Below are 20,581 nucleotides of genomic sequence, written 5' to 3' on the forward strand. Positions count from 1 at the left end.
TGGGCTCCCCCCACCTGCCACCAGCCCCTAGGCAGGAGAGATGCAGGCTCCGGCAGTGCCTGCTGCTGGGAGGGGGGGGGGTGTCCCACTGCCAGGCTGGGGCAGCTGGGAGCAGAGCCTGTTCCAGGGAAACCAGACAGCTCTGGCCACATTTCCTGCCCTACCCACCCAGCTTCCTGATCAGCCCCTGTGAAAACAGGAGGTTGGGCAGCGGGGGGCCGCTGACTCCCAGCTGTGACAGCCAGGGCGGGCCACTTCCCAGCCCCCTCTGGCCACTCCCCATCCGGAGAGCCAGGGCAGGATGGGTGGGAATGTTTGGCACTAGGCCAGTTTCCTCCCCGCTCAGAGTGACAAACACCCCATGAAACAGGGGATTAGGCTGGACGTGTCACTGCCCCCCATGCTATAGCTTGGTGGGAAGGCCCAGCCTACCACAGGGCTCATGGAGGGTAGATCCATCAATGGATACTAGTCCGGATGGGCAGGGGTGGCAGCTGTCACCTGCTTGCCCCAGGCTGGGAATGGGTGAGGGGGGAAGGAGCAGAGGGGGAGGGTCTTTCTGTTTGTTCCCTCTGGGGCACCTGGCATGGGCCATGCTGGGCAGCCAGGACCCTGGGTAGATGGATGTTTGACTATTCTTGTATTCATTGGTGCAGGGAAGAACCAGCAACCCAGGTGGCCCATAGAGCTGGGCTGAAAAAGCAAACAAGTCACCTTGGCTGCTCTCCCAGCCTTGGGTCCCTCTCCCCACTCTGCTCTGCCACTGACTCAGCCCAACGCCCTCCCTCCATTGCAGCACAACCCAGCTCACAGGTTACCTGCTCCCCTGCCCCAGCACAGCTAGCCCCAGCCCTTGCTGCCTGAGAAGTCTGCCATGATGCTGCTTGTGGGCAGCGGGGAGGTGGGAAGGGAGGAAAATAGGCCCCTCAAAGCCAGGAACCTACCCAGCTGCCCAACCCTCACCTTTGCCCTGGCTCATTTGGGGGTGTAGGGACCGGAAAAGGCTCATTAGCTACAGTCAGGAAAAAGAGTAATTACAGGCAAAAGCAGGGGGGGGGGGGAAGGAGGAGAGATTGTGTATGCAAATGGGTGTGGGAAGATGCATGTGCCAAAGAGCAGCTAGGCTGCTGCTACAAACAGCACCCAGCAGGCCCCCCAGCAACCAGAGCAGGGCCAGAGCTGGGAGGGGGTGTTTGTCTGCCTGTAGCTTAGCATGTGTCCTAGCACCTAGGAGAGGAAGTTGTACCCAGGTGGAGAAGCAGGGAACCAAGGGCAGGCAGGGGGCTCAGGGGCAGCAGGTGAGGCTGGGGGTAGCTTGGTACAGAGATGGGTGGGGGAGGGTAGATGAGGGGGGAATTCAGTGGCCCAGAGGCTGGGAACCACACATCCATCAGGGATTTGAACAGAAGGAACACCTAACTTGCAGGCTGCTGGCTACCCACCAGCTATTTTAAAAAAAGAAAGACACTTTTTATTTAAATAAAAACAAAACAACACAGCAATTGATTGCCCTGGGCTGCTGCCCGTGACAACAGGGATGAGCTGAGACCTGACACACGCACTAGATCAGCAAAGGAGCCCAGGTGTGCTAGAGGGCAGGGCTGAGCACAGGCTTGCTCTAGGAGCTCCTGCAGGAAAGACAGAGGATCCCACCCCAGCTCCCAGGTGTTCCCCAAGGCCTATAATCCCCCCCAGGCTACATCTATACTGCAGTCTTCTTCTACAAAAGCTTATTCAAATGAAGCAGAGTAAAATATTTGCATAATTTTCCATTTTTACACAAGAGGCTTTTGGCACAAGAAGGAGCAGCATAGGCGGCTCCTGTGTGTGCAAAAAACCTCCTCTTGTGCCAGAGCTGGGCTTCCTGAAAAAATGAGCTGTCTACACCCCTCCTTTTGGCACAAGAGCCTCTTGTAAAAAGAGCTAGTTAATTATGCAAATGAAGCACAGATCTTCTACTCTGTGCTTCATTTGCATCAGCTTTTGCAGAAGGCAGCTGCAGTATAGACACCACACACACCGCAAGGTCAGACAGCAGCCTGGCCAGCAGCTGGAGGAGGGTGTGTAGGCAGCACTCCTTCCTTTCCCCAACCTCCCCCAGCACCCTGGGTGCAAGAAAGAAGATGCCCAGGCCCTGCCCGGGAGAGGCGGGACAGCAGAGGATCTTTAAAGTGTTAGACTAAGGAGCCCCCCTTCCTCCCACACCACACAGACACCTCCCTGGCTCCATGCCCTGCCTGGAGCCCCACTCCTTTTAACCCAAGTTAAGTCACTAGAGAGAGGAGTAGCCCAGGGCAGGGGGGGGGGAAGAAGGGGGACAGTATTTCACAAGTAAATACTAGGGTAGCAGCTATTAAAAAAAAAACCAAACACAAAAGACAACTGAAAAAAGACCCAGCCGGAAAACAGCTGGCAAAGCAGCCAGGAGGCACAACCTGTGGCCACCTGGTGCACTTGAGTGAGGTATGGAACCAGGCCTCCAGCCTGCTTGCATGGGCCAGCCCAGGGGCGAGCAGAGAGCTTCAGCAACTACTGTAGTGAGGCAGCTTCTGGTCCTGCTAAACCCCTGCCTTGCACAGCGCCCCCTCTGTGCCCTGCAGCGGCCCCAGCTGGCCATCGGCTCCCATGATCATCCTGCAGCGTGCCTGAGGCCTCCAGCTAGGGGAAGGAGGAGAACGGGGACAGGGAGCCCTGCTCAGCAGCAGTTCCAGCAGGGGGGGGGGCTGATTCCCCCCCCCATCCCTGGGCAGCATCAACACCCCAGGAAGACACTGGCCCCTTCCTCGCCAGCAGGCCACTGGTCCAAAACAGAGGAGGGTGGAGTCAGGCAGGTCCCCCATCCCTTCCACCAGGCAGGGAGTCCCTGATTCCCCGGTTCTTCGGCTCAAAATGCAGGAGACAAATAAATCCAGCGCATGGGAGCTAGAGCTGCCCTCCTTGGTCTGGTGGGGCTGCAGTATCCCCCAGCTCCCCTCCATCGGGTGGCCCCACAGCATCCTAGCCAAGCTTGCTGGGCTGGTGGGCACGTGTCACAGGCAGGGGCAGCTTGTGCAAACCTGGGGGAGAGACACGGATTAGGGGCTGCCCTTACATTTCCCCTCCGTGCCCATCAGCCTGCCGGCAGCCAAGAGCCCCTTCACCCACAGCCCCAGCTCCCCACCCAATCACCCCCCTGCAGGCCGGTGGGACAGCTGCCAGGGCTGGCTCCCGGTGGGCACAGGTGGCCACTCACCCAAGGCTCGGATGAGCTCGGCCTGCACGGCCCATGTAAACTTCTTCACCAGGCACAGGGTGGCAAGGGCCGCAAAGAGCATGTTGTAGAGGAAGACGATGTAGAAGTTTCCCAGCCAGTTAAACCTGCCAAAGTCGCCCAGGAGGTCAAACCGTGTGATCCCTGTGAGAGAAACAGGCTGAGTGCTCCTCTCCATGGGCTGGGCTCCACTGCTCCCAGCCCCGCCAATGCCCCTCCTTCCTGGCCCCCCACCCCTGGTCATCCCAGCCCCGGGCACCCCCACACAGACGCTCTGACACTGTCCCTTTAGTCCCTGTGCAGTGCTCCAAGAGGATGGGGCAGGACATCCCCAGTGGCCCAGTTCTGCTGCCCATCCCGAGTGTATTGGGACCCATCAGTTCCACCCTGGGGGTGCCGGGTGTGCAGCACAGCCCCAGGAAACTCACCCAGCGTCCTGGAGAAGACGGGAAGCGCAGAGCTAAGCACCAGTAAGGACACACAATTCCCAATGATCTGGGTGGGAGAGAAAGGCCTTGAAACTTGGAATCCACCCCTGCCCAAATCCGTGGTGCACACTGGTATAGGCACCGGACCTGGTCCCCCCCAAACACCACAGCAATTCCTCCCTCCCACAAGCCACGCACAACCCCCCCTCTGGCCAGGGTCAGCAGCTGCACCCCTAGAATTAGGGAACCCCAGCAGGATGGGGTCCCCCACTTAGATGGGCTTTTCCCCCCGTTCAGCCTGGTACCAGGTGCATGGCGCCCTCGTGTGGTGAGACAATGCAATGCAGCCTCTGGCAGTGGCCCAGCTGGGGAATAGAACCCAGGAATCCTGGGTGCGGTCCCCCACCCCATCATGGTCCCTAGTGGCCAGCAGTGTCAGCAGCTCTGATGCTGTGTCCCCAGCAGGGGGCTTCAGGCAACCAAGGGGCAGGTACCACTCACCTTGGTCATAGGGGTATCCTGCCTTGCAGGGAGCAGCCTCATGAACATGGGGGAGCTGTAAAAGCCCACAACGGAGGAGACCATCAGGTAGCTGAGCCCAGGGTTAAGGAGGAAGCCCAGGAAAGTGCTGGACCCAGGGAGCTGGTGCAGGGATGGGGACGCGGGCACAGGGAAGGAGGGGCGGGACTGGCCGGGCAGTTACCAGCTGGCAGAGGACCTAGAAAGAGCAGCCCCTGGCAGGGCTCAGACACAGGGGGTGGGACTGCACCCCACAAGGATACAAGATGAGGACCACCTGCATGGCAGCACCAAAGGACCCAAAGATGGAGAAGGAGACCTGCCCCAGGGGTGCGTCCTGTGAGGAGAGAGAGAGAGAGAGAGAGAGAGAGAGAGAGAAGGCAGTTGGTGGGGGGCAGTCAGGAGCAGGAACCAGCCAGCTCTGGGTTTGTGTCATGGGACATCCCGGCACCCCTCCCCCATGGATCCATGGGGCAAGCACTGCCTACACAGTGCATGGTGACTCTCCCCCTTCCTTCCCACAACCTGGGGCTAAAAAGCTGGGTCACCCTGGTGCTGATGGGAGCTGGTCTGAGACCCAGCAAACTTGTTCCATGCATGGGCCCGAGCAGCCTTAGCAGAAATGGGGAAGGGGCGGGGGGGGGGGGGGGGGGGGGGAGAGGAAGGGCCAGATTCCACTCAGAGCCCCCCCCCCTCAAGTGGTACCTGAATACCCCGTGGCATTGCAGCATCATCCAGCAGCAGCTCCAGTGTGTGGAAGCAGACAACTAGCACAGAGATGCCCTGCGAAGGAGCAGAGGTAGGTCAGGAAGCACCATCAGGGACCACCCCTCCCACTCCAGACCAGCAGGGAAACTGAGGCATGGGTGTCAGGCATGGCTCCCTCCCCACCCAGCACCTACCGTCAGCACCAGGAGGCACAGCATGGCCAGGGGGTAGCCCAGGTTCCGCTGCCAAGGTGAGGCCCGGCGCCGCAGCTCTGCCAAGAAGCACAGGACAGGCCCCGGATGAGCAAGTGCCCGAGGCTCCACCCCTGCCCCAGCCAACACCAGCCTCCTGCTCCTCCGGAACTTCCCCTTTGGGAATGAACACTGCCCCTCCCCCACCTGGATCAAAGCATCAAACCAATCTCACCGCCTAGCGAGCTAACGGCATGGCCGGGAATAGAACCCGGGAGTCCAGCTCCATCCCCTCTTCCCCCCACTCCTTACCCAGCGCGAGTCTCCGGCTCTGGATGGCCAGGAACCGCTCCCGCAGCACAGCCACACTCAAGTTCAGCCAGCAGGAGGTTGTACCTGGGGAAGGAGAAAGGCCGGGAGGGATGACGTTCCGGGGAGGGGGAAGGAACCCTTGGAGCAAGCCGGGATCTTGCCAGCCTGCTGCCTACTCTCCTCCCCCCCGGGGTGGGGGATGGAGACACTCACTGGAACAGATCTTGCGGGAGAGGGCGGCTTCCTCAAACACTGTGCAGTTCAGCTGCTCGTCCAGATCCTCCAGCAGCTGGGGGGCAGAGGGAGAGCACACCGCCTGTTAGTCACCTGCAGTTGGGAAAGCAACACCCTACCCCTCCCTGGCTGAGGGTTGCACCCACAGACACCCCAACCCCCACTGATTCCCCTGTAGCATAGGAAGAGACTAGACCAGCCGCATGCACCACCGTCCCCTCTTTCCCATCAGGCGCTGCAGCAGGGGCTTGACCCCAGGAGTTAGTCTCCGCTCAGAGCCCCCTAGCAAGGGTGGGGGGTGTGGGAGATGGGGCAGCGGCAGGATGTGGGAGCCTTACCCTGGGCTTGACCAGCAGCGTCCCGGTGACTGTGAACATGCGCGAGAGGCCGACAGGCGTGCACACTGCGGGGCCAACAGAGCAAAGGAGCAGGGTGAGAACAGGCAGCCCTGCCCCCTTCTGCCAGCAGGTGGCGCCGTGCCATCAGCAAAAGGGCCCACAGGGATCGGGCCCTTCTGCCTCCCAGCAGGACGGGTCCGAGCCTGGGGCTGGGACATAAGAGACTCTGCCCTAGACCTCCTCATGCAAAGGGGGGTGGCCCCCCTGGCAGCGCATCTCCAGAGAGGAGCTGGCAGGGCCAGGATCTAGCCGGTGTGGGCACACGGGAGGGATGGACAGGCACCCAGAACTGGAAAGACAGCCCTGGGCTAGGACAATAAGCCCCCACCCTAAAATCAAAAAGGGACGGGCAGGGAAAATCCACCCAGAGTTTCTCTAGGTCGGCAGGGTGGTGAGGCAGGAAGAGGAAATCCTGAATTCCAGCCTCCACCTTCACAGCAGGGCTAGTCTGGACCAGAGCCAGCTCAGAAGCTCCTGGAAAACATCCACCAACCGAGCCCATGCAGCCCCTCCCCGGGTTGGGCCAGAGCTAGAGGCTGCGTCTGGCCACAACAGCCTGCCCGGGCCTCTGTTCGGGTGAGGGGGCAGACAGCCCTGCCCCCAAAATCTCCCCATCTAACTGCGCAAGACAATTTCATAAAGAAGGCAGAGCAAGAGACACTCTCCTTAGGTCTGCCAGGCAGCTGTTGGAGATGGGAACAGAAGCCCAGCACCCCAACCCTATGGCCAGCCTGCCCCCCTGCGTTGGTTGGTAATTCAGCCTGGACCCCCTGGTCCAAAGAAATCAAACCTGTGACTCACCCAGCAGCAGCAGCACCCCAAACAGTGAGATGCAGGAGTAGAGGTAGGGGAGGTAGTATTCCCACAGGTCTGTGGAGAGGAGAGGGTTAATGTTACACCCACGATGGGGTTAGCCATGGGGCCTGAGAGAGCCCTGGTGCCTAGCCTGGATTCCCTGGGGCGCAGCAGGTGACATCCCCTGCCAGTGGAGCAGGGTGGGGGAGGACAGGGACTGGCAGTTCTGACAGGGTGTGTCATCTTTTGATCCCAGAGCATCACAGCAAGGGGATGGGTGGGAACCAAGCACCCCACTTTGCACACAGGGAAACTGAGGCACAGAGCAGCGCAGAGATGAAAATCCAACTCAGGAGTCTGAGCCCTAGCCCTCGGAACACACTCCCCTTTCCCAGAGCTGGGGAAAGAACCCAGGAGTCCAGACCCCTCTGTCTGAGAGCCTGCACCACCACGCCCCCCGCGAGGCCCCACAGAGCCGGCTCATGCTGCCCCAGGCACCCACCATACAGGGATTCCCGACTGGCCGTGTCGTTGTCCAAAATGGCCAATGCCACCCAGACCATCCCCAGCACCAGCAGCGTCAGCAGCAGCAGCACCACGAAGGTCTCGTAGACTCGGGCCATAATGCCCTGTAGGGAGAGGGGAGAGTTTAACATGGTACTGGCGGCACCAGAGGGGAAGGGCGGGGGGGGGGAGACAGAGGCTGGGCAGCTGGTACCTTCTTGGATCCCGCAAAGCCCTCGGCCTCGGTGAAGAAATAGGCGAAGGGCATGAGGAAGACCAGGGAGAGGTTGGAGAAGAGGAAGACCAGATTCCAGAGGCCTGGGGGAAGACAGGCAGGTTGGCATGGGCTCAGCCCGGTCTCTCCACAGGCCTGCGCAGGCCCAGCCCCTCGGCTGGGTAGGGCTGAGGGGTGGGCGGCGCTCACCGTGGATCAGCGAGCCGTTCAGCCACTGGATGTAGTAGTTCTGCGGGAAGAGCAGCAGCACCTCGTTGCTGATGATGGAGAAGGGCAGCAGCAGCACGGCCCCCAGCGAGACGGCCAGCGTGAAGGTGCACAGCCACAGCCTGGGGGATGGGGCAGACAGGCATGAGTCTCACGCTGCCCCCACCCAGACCCTCTGTCCCCCCCCCCTGCCAGCCTCCCTAGGGCCCCCCTCCCCCGAGCCGGTGGGGCAGGAGACACCTCACACCGAGACCCCCAGCACGTTGGGGGAGATGCTCTCAGCACTGGACTCCCTGCCCAGAGCTAGGGAGAGAACCCAGGAGTCCTGAGTCCCCCGGCTGCTCTAACCACTGCACAACCTGACCTGGCCCAGCACACCAGGAAGGGGGAAAAAAGAGACAGCCAGGCACTTACGCAATTCTGTTGACAGCAGCATCTTCGTCATCCTCCACTGCAGAGAGAGGGGGAGAAACCCCATTAGCTCAGCTGAGACTCATGCTCATTACCTCTCATGGGACAGAGTCGGGGCAGCTCCGGCTAGGAGCTGCAGCAAGGTTTGGGGCGGGGAGAGCAGGGATTTGCTGCTCAAGGGCTGCCAGGATTCAGGCATCCAGCTCTGCTAGCTACTCCCAGCGCAGCCCCTCCGCCCCCCAGCTGTATGATGGGGAGAAGGCGCCTCTGTCTGCCTCGCCCGTTGGAAACACACCGCTTGGGGCAGGGTCTCAGCTTGTCCTGGGGGCTGCTGGAATTCCCAGGCCAGCAGCTTGTCCCAGTCCGATCCTCCCTCGCTGCGCTGCTCCTGGACAGGCTGGAGGGGACAGGGCCGCAGATTGCTGGGACCAGCATTACTCAGCCAAGTTACGTGTCGTTAAGGGAAACCAGGCTTCCATCCCCTGCCTCTGTCCGAAACCACATTCCACCCAGGCCGCCTGTGTCCTCGGGGCACACGGAGAACATCTGAGGTGTGTGCCCATGCGAACAGGCAGGATTGTTGCCACTGCTCACTTGGCAGGGGTTTCCGGCAGGCTGGGACAGTCAGTGCTGAGTGTGCGGGAGCACTGGGGTCAGAGGGCACAGTAATTGGGGGAGTTTGGGCCCATGGTAACATGCACGTGTGTGTAGACAGGCAGACAGACACACCGGCAGCATTACACTGCTGGCTGGACCCCTGGCTCCATGGTGCTGGGCAGCAGTTAGCCCCTCGTGTTTGGGCCAACGAATCTGACAGCCAGGGCATCCGGCTACCTGGGACCGCGTGACATTTTTGTCAGTGGCACCCCCCGCGGATTCAGCACAGAGGAGAAACAGCGGGAAAGGGACCATGAGCAAGCTGGTGGACACCTCCAAGGCCTGTGTGCAGAGACCTCCTGCTAACAGCTGATCGCCTGGGCAGCTACATGGGCTGGGCTGCGGGGGCAGGGGACAGCTCTGTCCTGTGCAGCTTGGATCTCACTGAATCAAACTGCTTCCGAGAGGCTGAGCGATAGGAAGAGGCTCCCCAGAAGACAGCACCACTCAACAGGGCTCAGCCGCCCCCCCCCCCTCCCTGCTCTACCAAGCCGCCAGAGCCTCCCATCTGTATTCAGGTCACACATGGCTCCTCTTCCCTTGCTCCCTCAGCCCGACCCACCCGGCTCCCTGCCAGCATGAATGCTCACAGCCTGGTTCCCATCCCCCCACCATGCTCACCAAGCGCCCCCCCCCCCATCCCCAGCTGTTCCTTCCACCCTGGGAGCCCTCCCTGCTGCAGGCAACTCGGAGCCTGGAAGGATGTTTCCACCCCAGCACCGCTCACCGGGCAGCAAGGAGACCTAAGGAAATGCTGCACAAAGAACCCCACAAAGGCAGCCTGGGGCACGGCCAGAGCGCAGGGCAGGGAACCGGGAGGCTGCATTTCCTTGTCTGACTGTCCCCTCCGTTCGCCACCCTCGGCGTGTCTCCAGCCTGCTCCAGCCCTGGGCCCCGCTCTGCATTTCCAAGGGCGTGTCCATGCGGGCAGATCTCAGCACATCAGGGCAAAAGCCGGGCACCGTCACCCCCTCCCTGCAGCAGCACACCCCCGCCAGCTGTTTATATCAGCACAGGAGTCCCCGGGCCAGCCAGTCCCACACGGCACCCAGAGACCCCGGCTGAGGATGGAAAGCGATTCAGGGGTAGCAACGCCAGTGGAAAAAGCCAGTGAGCGCAGAGGAGGGGGAAGGGCATTGAGGACGATGTGGTGGGGAAGGAGGGCTCTAGGGACACACAGGCAGTCTCAGCCACCCACCCCCAATCACTGCCAGTCCCCCGCCTCTCATTCAAAGGTGCCAAAGCCCCTTAGAGATACCAGTTAAGCCCCACATCTCCAGTACACTGCAGGTAAGGGATTGCTGCCCCCACCCTGAAAAGCAGCCACCTCTGGGGCAGGACACGGCCTCTGATGAACAACCCACAGCACTGTGCCCCCCCGTCTCCCAGCCCACTCACACCGCCAGGATTCACATTTGGTCAGCAAGTCGGGCTCAAGACACGGACTTATGGGTCCTGGCATCTTCGCCCCCCGGCCAGGAGCTTGGGTCCTGCCCTTCCCCAGCGGCAGGATCTGCTCAGAGGGAAGCGCAACTGAACCTCTTCCACGCTGACCCCCATCCATACCGCACCTAGGCTGCGGAGAACGGGCTGGGAGTCGAGCTCTCAGCTGGGTCACTGCAAGGGCAAGGACCCCCAGAGCAGACCTCCCACCCAGGGGACTTCCCCCTCCCCCAGCTAGGCCCCACTCCCATTCAGATGCAGGGGGCTGCCAGACAGGACTTTCACTCAATTGGGAAAGGGACCAGTTGGAAAGGTGTAGACAGGGCTGGGGGCAGGGCCGGATTAAGGGTGGTGGGAGTGGCTAGCTGCCCAGGATGCCAACCTATGGGGGGGGGCCTGATTGAAGTGGTAGAGGGGTGAGGCATGCCTGGGGGCAGGGCTACACATACGCCTTGCACCCAGGCACATGACACCCCTTACCACTTCAATCAGGTGCCCCTCCATAGGTTGGCGCCTGGGGGAGGGGTCGCAGCGCCCCTTACCATGTCAATCAGGCGCCATGCACCTGGGGGCGGGCTGCGCATGCGCCACGCGCTCGCAGCGCAAATATGGCTCGGTCTGGCACTGGCTGGGGGGGAAGGGGACAGGACTCTCTGAACCTCTTCTCACCAGCCCGAGCTGCTGCACCAGCCCAGCTGGGATAGGAACCCAGTGGTGGGGGTGTCTCTGGATTGCAGACCAGATGCTTGGGCCCTGAGTCACTCACCTTGGCTTATGGGCGGGGAAAGGAGAAGAGTTGGGAAGGGTAGGTCAGCAGGTAGCCAGAAGAACCAGGTTGTCAACATGTGCATGGGGCAGGAGGGACTCTGAGCTAAGTCATTTATTGATAGGTAGGGCCCTACCAAATTCATGGTCCATTTTGGTTAATTTCATGGCCACAGGATTTTAAAATGTTAAAATCTCATGATTTCAGATATTTAAATCTGAAATGTCATGGTCCTGTAATTGTAGGATCCTGGCCCAAAAAGGAGTTGGGGAGGGGGGGGTGTTGCGGTACAGCTACCCTTCCTCCTGCACTGCTGCTGGCCATGGTGCTGCCTTCAGAGCTGGGCAGCTGGAGAGCAGCAGCTGCTGGCTGGGAGCCCAGCTCTGAAGCCAGAGCTACCACCAGCAGCAACAAAGCAGTAAGGATCACCTGGTACGGTGTCGCCCTCTTACTCCTGTGCTGCTGCCTGCAGAGCTGGTCCTTAGTCACCACTCTGGTGGCCCAGCTCTGAAGGCAGCAGTACAGGAGTAAGGGAGACATGGGTATGGTTCTGCCACCCTTACTTCTGCGCTGCTGCTGGCAGGGTGCTGCCTTCAGACCTGGGCACCCGGCTCTATTGTCACCACCGCTCTCCAGTTCTGAAGGCAGCACAGCAATAAGGGTGGCAACACCGTGGCCCTTCTAAAATAACCTTGTGACCCCTGCAACTCTTTTGGGTCCCCGATTTGAGAAACCCTGGTCTCCCCTGGGAACTCTGTACATCTGCTTTTACCCTGTGCTGAAGGCCAGATTTCACATGTTCTGCAGGGCTGTGAATCTGGTAGGGCATAGATATGGCCATGCCAGCAGGCCCTTGGTGAATCCCTGGGAGAGACAGGTCCCCAAGCCAGTAGGGCACAGCAGGAGCCAAGACCTGGCCTCAGCACAGGAGACAATGGGAAAGCGGGGGGTGGGGGCAGATCCACCGATCCACAGAACCCCCAGGGGAATTGCATGCAAGGGGCCCATTGGCAGGGAACACGGCCCCCGCCCCAACGCACCAGGAATGGCCAAGGCTACTGATGCAGCCACAGACCAGAAGACGCTGGTGCCAGCCTCACTGCTGATGCCCCCTGTGGAGAGGAGGGTGCTATGGTGCAGATGCAGGGTGCTATGGGGCAGAGGGTTTTCCCTTCCTGGGCTCTCACCAGTATCCCTCTCCTCATTTCTGGCCACACCCTGTTCTGTGCCCAGACCCCCTCTTGGCTCTTGCCCACCTTAGTTCACAGGATGCTGGGTAGACCAGCTACATCCCATGCAGCCCCCAGCACCGTGAGGGGAACGCCAGGGACAGGACAGGAGGGGTGAGACACCTCCTCCTGGACTACAAGGATGCCTCTCCTGCCATAGGCCCTGCCTGGGGTTTCAGTTCTCATCTCCCCACATCTCCCACCAGCCCCATTGACACCCGGCTCTGGGCTCGCTGCAGAGCCCCGGGAGGAAACCGTGGTGATGACACCGTGCCTAGCGACAGAACCAGGCAACACTTCGGAGAGGCTGGTCTCCCAGCCCAGCTCCCAGGGATGGGGGGGGGGGGGGTTGCCCATGGCAACTGCAACACAGCAGCCATGTAAACAAACCAAGAGGGGCCCTCCCAAGCAGGATGGGGTCTCCCCTGGGGTGGGCCAAATAGACACACAGCAAAGCTGCCGCAGGAGCTTCAGCTCCTGGCTCGGGTAGTCGGGAGTGAGGGGAGTGACGTGGCGGGGGCTGCTGGAAGGCTAGGAGTTTGGGGGAGGGAAGCTCTTGTGGCTGAATGCAGAGACCTGAACAAGGAAGCCAGAGTTCATGGGGCCTGCCAGCTCCCAGGGGTTCAGGTGTGGGGGTGGGCAGGGCTGGGAGGGCACTGGCAGACTCCGGCTGGGCTCCGGACCACGCCCTCGCCCTGAAGCAGGGCCCAGTCCGTTACCTGTGGCAAAGTCCGTGTGCTTCTTGAAGCAGGTTATGATGAAGTGGCAGAGGATGTAGAGGCTGGCGAAGAGCAGTGTGCAGATCTGTAGGGAGACACATGGGTCAGAGGCCACCCAGGCAGATGGATTCTCCTCACCCCCCAGTTCTCTCTCTCACACACACGCACACTTTCTGCTCTCCAAGCCCCTGGCCTGCCCACCACACGATACCCAGCCTTGCTCTGGGGGAGGGGGCAGTTTCTATGCCCATTTCTGCCTGACCCCATCCCAGCTGGAAACAGGAAGCCCTGAGGCCTGCAGGCCTTTACAGGTTTAGCAGTGGGCACTGTCCTGGGGCAAACCAGTCACTTTGCCATGCCCATGGATGGTGAGGGGTTAATGTCTCAGGCAGGAATTCTCTGCTCCTAACACTGCCAACCCCAGCTGGAGAAAACCAGGGGACCCACAATCAGTGCCCTCCAGATCGATGTCCAGAAATCCAAGGGAGGGACTCAGCACCCTGCCAAGCTCCCAACCAGATGTGCCCAGCATCCCCATGGAGGAGGAGATGCCCCTGCAGATGTTGCCCAGCGCAGAAGGGTGGGATGCATGCGGCTCCAGTTTAAAGACACCCTCCCCTAGGATCAACCCAGAGCTGCCAGCCTGGGGCACAGGGATGCCATGATGCCCGTGTGGGACAGGGCAGAGCTTGCAGTGGGCACAGACCCATCTGCTGGGTTCCTGTTCTAGCCAGCGTGGCTCTGTGGGGAGCTGTTGTATTAGCCCCCCAGCCAGGATGGGAGCAGCTGAAGGGCAGGAACACCCAGCAACACACATTAGGCTGATTGGGGCAGGGCTGTCAACAGGGGAGCTACCAAGCCACCCGCCCCACCAATCGCTGCAGACAGCCATGGGGCAGGGGCAGGGAAGGAAGGGATTGTGTGTGTGTGGGGGGGGGGTGCTGCATTTTGCAGGTGCAATTGGAGCAGGGCATAGCGGGGGGAGGGGTGTCACTCTCAGGGCAAGCGGGAGGAATCAGTCTCTGAACAAATAGAGCGGATTTGGCCCCGGCCCACAAAGGTATTTGTGTTGCTGGGGTCTGGGTTACGGTGACACTGCAGCCAGGCTGGCTGCTCGCTTTCTCTTTGCCGGGTCCAAGCCAGGCCATGCCAAGCAGGACAGAAAGCAGCCACCACCTGGCAGCAGACGCAAGATAAGTTCAGCAGGTCCCAGCCCGGAGGGTGAGCGACAGCCACACAGAACACCCCCACTCAGTCATCCGCCTCTTGTGGGGGGCTGAGAAGGGGCCTTGCCCAGGACCTTCTGATGTACGCGAGGGCCCAGGGCTGACAATCCAGCCTACCACCAGCGCTAAGCCCATAGCAGTGACTGGAAGGAAGCCGGCCAAGCCCCTTACAGAGCTGCAGGCAGCTCCAGAGAAGTGGGACATGGCTCACCCGCGCTGAGCCGCACTCCGAGGTCCAAGCAAAGCCGGCTACGTTTTAAGAACGCACGGACCTTTGCTCCCTTGCGGCGCGTGTCAGACAGGCGGGGCGCAAAGGTTAATCTGAACCCACTGGCTTCATTGCATCAGCACCATTCACTGCCCTTCCCACCCTGCTCGCTCCTGTCCCCCTGTAGGGGCGCAGACTGTCCAGGAGAGCACCGGCAGCCTCCCACTGGGCTCTGGACCCTGCCCTTGTGGTTGAGGAGGCTCCTTACACATCAGCACAGCCAGAACTGCTCCAGAAGCGGCACGTCCCACTGGCAGCCCAGTCCCTCCTACAGCCTGGCACACGGGCAAAGGAGTTTAAATCTCAATTAAATGGAGGCCAATGGCAGCTAAGAGCTCAGCTGCTGGAGCAAGCCCAGGTCGGGTCTCCCCACCGCTGTGCTGCATCCCTGGGCAAAGAAAATGCCTCTGGGGACAGGCAGCCGTGACATGAGCTGGTGTCAGGCTGGGGATGGGCAATTCGGCAGGTCTGGGTGGTTTAAATGTAGGGTTCTCTAGGCGCTGGCCCAGGGTTAACCCCTCAAAGGCCACACCTAGCTCAAGGCTCTGATGTCACACCCACTCGGACAGTCCTCCTAGTAGGTCTGCATTAGAAGCCAGCCGAGAACCATTGGACCTCTCTTGTCGCTGGGAAGGAGCCAACCAGCACCACTAGCAGGCAGGGGGGAGGCCCAGTGGGCCCTGCTGCCTAGACCTACACAGATTCCCTTTTACAGAGGGATTCAGCAATTAAAGGGCAGGGGCAGCTCAACACATACAAAGGAAATCTGTTAATCACACAATACTTAGCCTGCGGAACTCACTGCCACAGGATCGTAGAATCACAGAATACTAGAACTGAAAGAAACCACAAGAGATCACCAAGTCCAGTCCCCTCACAGCAGGACCAAGCACCAGATGATCTTTGACAGTCTAACCGGCTCTTACGTTTCTCCAATGATGGAGATTCCACAACCTCTCTAGGCAATTTATTCCAGTGTTTAACCACCCTGACAGTTGGGAAGTTTTTCCTAATGTCCAGCCTAAACCTCCCATGCTGCAGTTTAAGCCCATTGCTTCTTGTCCTATCCTCAGAGGCCAAAGAGAACAATTTCCCCTCTCCTCTCTGTGACACCCTTTTAGATACCTGAAAACTACTACCACGTCCCCTATTGGCCTTCTCTTTTCTAAACTAAAGAAGCACAGTTCTACCCTCATAGCTCATGTTTTCTAGACCTTTAATCATTTTTGTTGCTCTTCTTTGGACCATCTCCAATTTCTCCACATCTTTACTGAAATGTGGTACCCAGAACAGGACAATACTCCGAGGCCTAATCAGTGCAGAGTAGAGCAGAAGAACGACTTTTCATGTCTTGCTCACAACACTCCTGCTAATGCATCCCAGGATCATGTTTGCTTTTTTTGCAACAGTGTCCCACTGGTGACTCATTTAGCTTGGGGTCCACTGTGACCCCTAGATCCCTTTTGTCCTTCCTAGACAATCACTTCCCATCCTGTATGCGTGAAACTGATTGTTCCTTCCTAAGTGGAGTATTTTGCATTTGTCCTTATTAAACTTCATCCTCTTTACCTCGGACCATTTCTCCAGATCATTTTAATTATGACCTTATCCTTCAAGGCAGTTGCAACCCCTCCCAGCTTGGGACCATCTGCAAACTTAATCAGTGTACCTCTATGCCCATATCTAAATCTTTGATGAGGATTTGGGACCGGTTCTGTTCAATAACAGACCCCTGTGGAACTCCACTTGTTATGCTCTTCCAGCACGACTGAAGCTTAGAGCCTTCTCACCAGGCTGTGCCCAAGACTCTAGAGGTTAGGATCCTGCACAGGGGTGGTCACACGGGGGCTTCCCAGAGGGCTAGACAGAGCCAGCTGGGCCTCAGCTTCCTGGCCTGGCCCCTACACCGGGCCCATTTGTGAGGCTCTCTTCCCTGAAAGGAAGGCTGCCCGGGCTCCCCCTTCTGACCCACATCTGGCCCCTCCTCTCTGCTATACACTGGAGCAACCCAGATGGGGAGGATCCCTCATCTCTTTGCCCAGCTCCGCAGCCCACTGCCACCCCAGCAATCTCCAACCCCCAACAGGCATCCCTGGAGAAGATACATCCAGCAGGGAACACAGGATGGGACCGGCGCAGAGCACACTGCTCTCGGAGGCGGGCGCAGGCACTGAATGGCCGTGACCTCATTCTTGAGCAGCACCTCCCCTCCCCGACACCCGCAGAAGCTAATGCTCTGAGTGGCTCTTTATACCCCCTTCCCAGACCTACAAACGTGTCATCCCTCCCCCCCGCCCCAGCCCCAAAGGCCAGGCCTGCTGCTGGACCACACGGCCCAGCTGGCATCAGCCTGTAGCCCACCTTATCCTGCAGCCTTAGCCCTTATGACAGAGGGGGAGGGACCCAGTTAAAACTTGCCCAGTTGGGAATTCCAGGAAGGCCAGGCAGGAAAGAAATTAATGGGATTCAGCAGGGAAATAAAGGGGCTTCCAGTCTTCCCCCAGCCCCAGGTAAACTACCTGCAGCCACAAGGTCCTCTCCTGTGCCCCTCCGCAAGGCCCCTGCATCCCCAGCAGGGAGAGCTCCCGACACTGCTGTGTAAAGCCTTACGCAAGCCAGAGCGTGCGTATGCTGGATGCTCAAGTTACCTCCTCGCGGCTTGCGCCAAGCAAAGGCGTTTCTGCCGCCCCAGCAGCACAGCCAGACAGGGCTGGGCAGGTCGTGGACTTTGGCTTCCCCCTTCCTCTCTGACACAGGCCCCAGGCCAGGAGGAACAGCAGCATCGCTCCTTCCTCCCAGGGTCTCTCCGCAACCCCAGCCTGGTCTCACCCCATCCCCGGTTCTCAGCCCCTTCCTGCAGAGATGAGTGACCCAACCAAGGTAACACGGTGAGTGAGTGGCAGAGCTGGGAAACAGTGTCTTGAGGCCACTGCCTTGCGTTAGCGGTCACATCCACCTATGCCAACCCCCTGTCAGATGGGTGGAGTCACTGATCATCCACCCATAGGTCAAACTCTGACCTCAGTTCCAGCTGGGCAAACCCACAGCAAGGCCACTGCCTGCAGCAGAGGGTGGCATAACCAGCACAACCACCCATCACGGCCAGGCCCCCTACAACCAGTGTGAGCTGGCTGGTCAGAGAGAAGCCATGCCAGGGTACACACACACACACACATAAGTATAGGGACTTATGGGGTGGGGCCCTACATTTGCCCCCTCTCCCCCCCACACACAAAATCTGGCTCCTACCATTAGTTTTACCTCCAAGAGCCTGCGGCCAACTCTCCTCTTTGGAGGACCCCTGATTGACAGGCACCAGTGTGACTACCCAGCTACAGCACAAGACAGGGGACCAGGACTCCTGGGTTATCAACCCCCTACTGTGTCCGTGGCTCTGTGCCCCCCACCAATCAGGCTGACTCCAGCCCACTTTTGCTGGGGGGTGCTTCAGTCTTAAGTGACATCATTTAACCAGCCTGGGAGGAGGAGAAGGAACCAGCTAAACAGCACCCCTCCCCCATGGAGCATCAGCCATGCGGATTCCCAGGCCAACCAAGATGGGCTCAGGCACAGCTGCGTGCAAACAGATCAGCCCGAACAGGGGGGTGGGGAAATTCCTGAACCCTTTAAGTGATGTCACTTCAGCAGGAAAAACAAGCTCAGCAGCTTCTCTCACTGGCCCCCTCAGCCTGCCAAGCAGGATACGGCCCTGGCAGCATGGAGAAAACCCCGGCTCAGCTTGAGCACGACCCTGGGAACAAGCAAGCGAACTGCATCCCTGAGCTGTGCCAGGCCCATCTTGGGTTCAGTCCCACGCACACCTCAAGCCTGAGCCAGGGGTGACAGCACCAGCGGGCTGCCGTGTGCACCCAAATACCTGCCCCAGCATAGCTTGTTTCACAGCACAGCCAGGCCCCATGGCACAGAGCTGCCAATGCTGGTGGAGGAAGGGTTCGAACCCACAGTCCAGCTGATGCTGGAGTCACGGTGGGTTGGCAAGGATGCAGGTGTCAAAAGGTTCTAGCCTGTTCCCTTCCCTGACAGCAAACAGGGCCTGTTCCTAGACTCGGTGGCCAGCTCCCATCCCAGCAAAGAGAGGGGAGTTTGAGGCAGGCATCCTGCAGAGTGCCCCAGAATTCCCAGATGCTCCTTGCCCCCGCCCAGCCACCCTGTGGCTGGCATATGGAAGGGTCAGAGGGCGAGAGAGCACAGCAAACGGCTCCAATGGACGAACCTCTCTCCCGCTGCCAAACCTTCCGAGCACCGTGGCACAGAGACGAGCCGGACAGCTGTCTTTGGGCACAGGCACAGGCCGAAAACAAGTTGCTCGCCAGATGCCCCCGTTTCTAGCTGACACTGGGAAACCGAGCCACTGCAGGCATCGGGTGTCAAAACACAGTCCACAGCTGATGCAGTCTGGATGCAGCCTGCTCTGCACTCAGACCCACTCCGCCCAAGCACAGCCTGGCCGTCATTGACATGTGGCCAGGCATGATAGTCCGACACAGGTGTTGGCTGCATCCCGATGACAGCCCTTCTTGGGTGGGGAAATGGCTTTGCAGCCACCAAAAGGCCACAATCTCTAAAGGCAGCTAGCTGTAGCTGAACACAGCTCCAGAAGAGATAAGCAGGGCACCAGGAGAGGGATGGGTATCCAGTGCGGGGAGAATGGATATGAGCAATGGAAGAGCAAGGCACCCAAAGACAGATATCACACAGGGTGGGTGCCAAAGGCAAGGCCCATAGTGGGCCCAGCTACTCAGACCAGGCTGCTTCCCTGCTCCAAAGCTCCCTAACGGGTTTCTTGGGGCACAGCGGGGTGAGAGCAGAAACATGGCAGAGTGGGACAGGAAGTGTATGTAGCTCTCAAGGAGGGTCTTGCCCTGCCACGCACCAGAAGTGGCTGCATTTCAGCAGCAGGGTCAAAGCAGCTCACAAGCAGGCCTGTGCAGTGGGTGGGGGTGAAATGCGTTACACATGCACACGCTGCTAGGAATGCCCAAACAAGGATCTTTTCCGCACAGCGCCCCAGCTGGAGGGCTGAAGAGGGGTGGGGGGAGTTTTGTTCTTCTTGCTCAAGTGCTGATCACCAGCTCAACCCAGCCCCTCTGTCAGCGCTGCCCCCACATAGACCTGGGCCCAGCAACTGAACCCCTGAGCAGAATTCGAGGGCAAACGCCAGCACCCCCACTCCTGCTGCCCCAGGGCTCAGTCAAGGGGGGAGAGGTGCGCTGAGATCCCTCAGGCCTTCCCTCTCTCTGCCCAGCTCCCCCAACCGCCGAGCCGGACCGTGCCCTGTCGGGAGCAGAGGCGGACCCCCGGAGGGTGGCCCTGCCTATCCTGCGCCCATCACCGTGACACCGCCCCGCCCCCTCAACTCCCCCTCCGCAGCTAAGCCCCCGCCACTCACCAGGCACTCCCGCACCCGCTCGTGGAACAGCTGCTCCTGCAGCCCCAGCACGTCCACCTCCGCCGGCTCCATTCCCCGCCCCGCATGGCTGGGGCAGGACTTGCGGGGCGCCCCTCGGCTCGGTCCCCGCGGCCCCTTTAACGCGCCGCCTACGCTCGCTACACTGTATCCACGCAGGGAGCGCCGCGTTCTGCTCTTAAATCCCCCCCCCCCCGCCCGCGGGCAAGGGGGCCGGGCCGGGGGCGGGGCCACGCCTTCAATCGACCGTGCTAAGGGCTCATTGGCTGCAGGTTCAATGGGCCCGCTTCTCATTGGCCGAGACGGGAGGGGTACTCGATAGGCCGAGCTCGCAGCTCCGCCCGGAGCCGGGATAGGACCCCTGCCGGCTGCTACTAGAGGTAGACTTGGGGGGGCCGATCTCGGAGCCCGGGGATGGTCCCGTCTTTGCCCACTAACCCAGGGCGCTGCCCCATATTTCCGGCGTGACTGACCAAGGGGTCTGATCCAGTACGGCCGTTCTTATGTTCTCATGTAATCACCTGGCCCCTGCGTGCCTCAGTTTCCCATTTTACCACGGGGTGAAGGCAAGTGCCTGGCCGTGCTTCGGAGAGCAGATGTCCCCGCATCCCCAACCCCCTCGCCGCTGTCAACTAGTTAAATGTTGCCCATTT

The 20,581-nt window shown here is 59.9% G+C and overlaps 1 protein-coding gene across 2 annotated transcripts; it reads right to left on the reverse strand.

The window, feature by feature from the left end:
* Positions 1–1,448: 1,448 nt before the first annotated feature.
* Positions 1,449–20,095, reverse strand: LMBR1L (limb development membrane protein 1 like). Of its 2 annotated transcripts, none has more exons than XM_089774853.1 (17): positions 19,911–20,095; positions 13,007–13,091; positions 8,196–8,232; positions 7,764–7,903; positions 7,554–7,657; positions 7,338–7,464; positions 6,842–6,910; positions 5,981–6,045; positions 5,622–5,697; positions 5,409–5,492; positions 5,100–5,176; positions 4,903–4,980; positions 4,461–4,534; positions 4,180–4,270; positions 3,679–3,745; positions 3,233–3,357; positions 1,449–3,056 (listed from the first exon to the last, which is right to left on the reverse strand). In XM_089774853.1, exons 1-16 carry the CDS (start codon positions 19,980–19,982, stop codon positions 3,278–3,280), a joined length of 1,326 nt encoding a protein of 441 aa, XP_089630979.1. In that variant the 5' UTR covers positions 19,983–20,095; the 3' UTR covers positions 1,449–3,056; positions 3,233–3,277. The 2 variants fall into 2 exon arrangements, with proteins under 2 accessions (XP_089630979.1, XP_075758088.2); XM_075901973.2 differs by having other exon boundaries at positions 3,233–3,394.
* Between the last annotated feature and the right edge of the window lie 486 nt (positions 20,096–20,581).

The sequence above is a fragment of the Pelodiscus sinensis genome, chromosome 31 (assembly GCF_052426305.1).
Source record: "Pelodiscus sinensis isolate ZL-2025 chromosome 31, ASM5242630v1, whole genome shotgun sequence".
Classification (NCBI taxonomy): Eukaryota; Metazoa; Chordata; order Testudines; family Trionychidae; genus Pelodiscus; species Pelodiscus sinensis.